Source organism: Cebus imitator, unplaced genomic scaffold, assembly GCF_001604975.1.
Source record: "Cebus imitator isolate Cc_AM_T3 unplaced genomic scaffold, Cebus_imitator-1.0 Scaffold117, whole genome shotgun sequence".
Classification (NCBI taxonomy): Eukaryota; Metazoa; Chordata; class Mammalia; order Primates; family Cebidae; genus Cebus; species Cebus imitator.
Genome location: NW_016107432.1, coordinates 10287212 through 10291298, shown reverse-complemented (window position 1 = coordinate 10291298; position 4087 = coordinate 10287212). Strand labels below are relative to the sequence as shown.

General features: G+C 37.6%; 1 protein-coding gene across 3 annotated transcripts in view; it reads right to left on the bottom strand.

The window, feature by feature from the left end:
• Window positions 1-1165: 1165 nt before the first annotated feature.
• LOC108311670 (hydrocephalus-inducing protein homolog) overlaps window positions 1166-4087 on the bottom strand; it is a 225281-nt gene continuing 222359 nt past the window's right edge. For all 3 annotated transcript variants that reach the window (XM_017539206.2, XM_037742244.1, XM_037742245.1), the window contains one exon: window positions 1166-1792. In XM_017539206.2, the coding sequence (XP_017394695.1) occupies window positions 1502-1792 (291 nt within the window). In that variant the 3' untranslated portion in view covers window positions 1166-1501. The remainder of the gene's footprint in view (window positions 1793-4087) is intronic.

The following is a 4087-nucleotide window of genomic DNA, read 5'->3' as shown; positions in this document are numbered from 1 at the left end:
AACATCCAAGAAGGACATATACAAAGCCCATTAGTTCTGGTTGCCAACCAAGAAGAAAATGTAGCAATCGCTGTCTCCCACTATTTTATAATTACGTGTGTGTCTGCACATATACATATATGAACCAGGACAGAAACCCATTGAAATACGCAAAACAGGCAACATGGAGCTCGGTGATGCACATACTCAATGAAGGGTCCTACTCAGTCTGTGCTTTCACTTTGAGATGATTTTCAAGAAAATTCTGCAACAACAAAACCAAAAATAAACAGCATGATCACATCAAACTAAAAAGCTTCTGCCTAGCAAAGGAAAGAATAGAGTGAAAATTCACCCTATGGAATGAGAGAAAATATTTGTAAACCATATATCCAATAAGGGGTTAATCTCCAAAATATATAAGAACTCCTACAACTCAATAGCAAAAAACCACTAATAATCTAATTAAAAAATGGGCTAAGGACTTAAATAGACATTTCTCCAAAGAAGATCTACAAATGGCAACAGGTATAGAAAAAATGCTCAAAGTCATTAAATATTAGGGAAATGCAAATAAAAACCCCAATGAGATACCACCTCGCACCTGTTAGGATGGCTGTTACTAAAGAAACAACAAACAAGTTGCACACTGTTACTGGGAATGCAAAATGGTGTAGCCACCATGAAAAACATGAAAGTTCCTGAAAAAGTTAAAAATAAAACCACCATGTGATTCTGCAATTCAACTTCTGGGTATTCATCCAAGAACTGAAATCAGAATCTCAAAGTGATATTAGCACTCTCATGTTCATTGTGGCAAGATTCACAATAGCCAACATGCAGAAACAACCTAATGTTTATTAACAGATGGATGGATAAAGAAAATTTGTTATATACATATGAAGGGCTAGAATTTTGTTCAATCTTAAAAAGAAGGAAATTCTGCAATACGCAATGACATGGAGGAACCTTGAGGACATTATACTCAATGAAATAAGTCAGTCACAGAAAGACAGGCACTGCATTATATGACTGGTTGCCAGGGCTAGGGAGAAAGGAAAATGGGTAACAGGCATAAAGTTTCAGTGCAGCAAGATAAGTTCTAGAAATCTGGTATACTTATAGTCAACAATACTGTATTGTACACTTAGAAATTTGTTAAGTTGTATATAAAATAATAATTTAAAAAAATTCTACAGAGACTAAATATGAATTTCTAATGATCTTACCACTAGATTCAAAACTAAAATGGGCTTATGGATGTTGCTTTGTTAATTTGGTGATGATTGGGACTTTCAAAGATGTTTTATCTATGTTTCCTGTTAGGAAATCTAGGAAGGATCATGATTTTAAGCTCCTTGTTAATTCTGTGAGTAATTAGTTGTCAAAAATGAAAATATTCACGGATGACCAGAATACAGAATACAGAAAACCCAGTGAAAAACTAAAAGAGAAAATAAATGACAGCAGAGTTCTGTAGGAGTTCTATGCCAGTGCTACCTTATCTGATTTTCCTCATCATTCACCAAGAAGAACAGCGGAACTTCACAACCAAGGGGCTGCAGTTGGTGATGGTAACGTAGCGAATGACCTCAGTATCGTTCAGGATGCAGCCAAAATCCAGCTCCATTGTCTCAAAGCTGAGGTTGGGGTAATGCACTTCTCCGCGCAGGGCCAGGCTGTCTATCTGAGGGTGTTCCACATACTTGATTTCGAGAATTTCTTCTGCCACCCAGTTGTTCAGATCGTTTCTGTAGGAGGGGTCAAACTTGATCAGCAGGTTTTTTTCTTCATCAATTTCAAGTTTAATAGGCTACAAACAAGATAATAGGGAAGTTACCAACTTTTGTACTATGCATTTCCACCCTGCTACATGAAACAGGACAGTCAGACATAAACATTATATTTATTTATGGACACACACAGATACACATGTATTTATGCACACACACATATTAGTATGAAAAACATACACATACACATTCATATGTAAACAGCTACTGCATCTAAGTATAGATACTTACGTATGTGCATACACATTTTATTAGTTGAAAATGAAAGCAAGGAAAATATGGAATTATTTAAAGGAAGAGATTTTGATAAGTGTGTGAGGTTATAGGAATTGAGGAGTTGTAAAGGAAAAGTCAACAATGAAAAACTATTATAAAATATTCTTAACTAAAAATAAATTTGGTTGTGAAATGCCCTTAGGCAAGTGGAAGAAATTCTTTGCTTCAGAAATTTTTAAAAGGGTTTTCTAAAGCACTGGGGGGTAGGGGGACTCTGTAGAAAGTGACCCAGAAAGGGACAGATTAGGTAATTTAATTTCTTTTCTAATGTCAGCAATCCTAACTTTTAAGCACACTGTCAACCACTTTCTGCTGTTTTCTATTCAACTTAAAATGACAGTGCAGAGCTTGTTCAGTATATTTTATTTGTTCTTTTCTGTCTTTGATTCCAATCCCTATGTGTTCCTGGATGCCAGTGTCTGCAGTAACACCTTCTATTAGAAAGGCTGGCTATGAGTTGGCTTTTTTAGGCATTGCTCAATTCCCACATTTAATGGGCATGAAAGCCACCTCATGGTTTTGCAGCAAGTGCCCTGAGGCAGACGGGAAGAATGAACACAGGAATGAATCTCTTTTCAGTGCACCTCATCTTTCCACTGCGCTTAAATGGTTCCAGTATTTAACTGTGCATTTAATGACATGACTAGATCGTTTTGGATGATAAAGCCACTCACCTAATTCAAAAGAGAGAGAGAGTAATGACTCTTCTGTTGGCCTACTCCCAGTTAAAAGCCAGATCAGCCACCTGGCCTTTGATTTTACCACTGGCACAAGGGGCTGGGCATAAGTTAGTATCGACCCTTGTAGATCATGGCATCTTGTCACACTTGGTGTTTAAATATTTTGAAGATTGACTTAATTTTTTTTTTTCAGAGAAATGACTTTATTGTTTTGTAGAAATGATACAACAATTTATATTATATATAAATGCACAAAGAAGAAATGAGAAATTTATCCTAAATTTCACAATACACAATTCTCAGAGTTAATCATTTGGTAGATGTTATCCCAGACGCGATGGAGGAATACTAAGATTTTACAAAAATGGAATTGGATGACAGTATTTTCTAAAAAATATCATTTTTGAGTCCCCCCCCCAAAAAAAACCTGAAGAAATGTTTCACATACAAGGGATATTAATTCCTAAGATTAAAGGCTCTGGAGCCAGACTAGTTAGATCCAAATCCTGGTTTTGCCACTTAGCTGTGAGACCTTGGGCAAAATACTGGGCCTCAGTTTTTCCATCTGTAAAACAGGGGTAATAATAATACTTACCTCTGTTTATGAGGATCTAATTAATTAATGTATATGTGAGGTGTTTTGGGGCAGTGCCCTGCACATAGTGCAAGGTATTTAAATGGTCGCTATTACTATTATCCCTTTACAATAAAGAAAAGAGATGGCTAAATTTTAAGCAATTTCAACTTTAGACAATCTCTTATTGACACCTGGCTGTAAAAGGGCATGAAATCAGTACACCTATGCTTCTTTCACTTCCCATTTTTTATTAGCTATAGTGAATTTTAAAAAGGTGAGGTTTAAAACATTCTGCTCTGAAATCCAGCTGTCAAAGTTGAGTCATCTCTGTTCCATAGTTAAATCGATCCTATCCATCTTTTAGTCATAGGTTTTTTTCATTCCTGAGCACCTTTTTTGATCTATCTCCCAGAGTGTGGCTCATGGTAAATCTCCTTAAGTCTCAGCCTCCGTCTTCTGAGGCCTCATGATTGCTGCCTGCCCCTTCTCCTTCATACCCCATCTTCATTAGCTGTTTCCCTAGAGAGGGAGGCTGAGCAGGCTGGATGTGGTGGCTCATGCCTGTAATCCCAGCACTTTGGGAGGCCGAGGCGGGCAGATCATGAGGTCAGGAGTTCAAGACCAGCCTGGCCAATATGGTGAAACCCTGTCTCTACTAATAATACAAAAATTAGCCAGGTGTGGTGGCGTGCACCTGTAATCCCAGCTACTCAGGAGGCTGAGGCAGGAGAACAGCTTGAACTTGGAAGGCGGAGGTTGCAGTGAGCTGAGATTGTGCCACT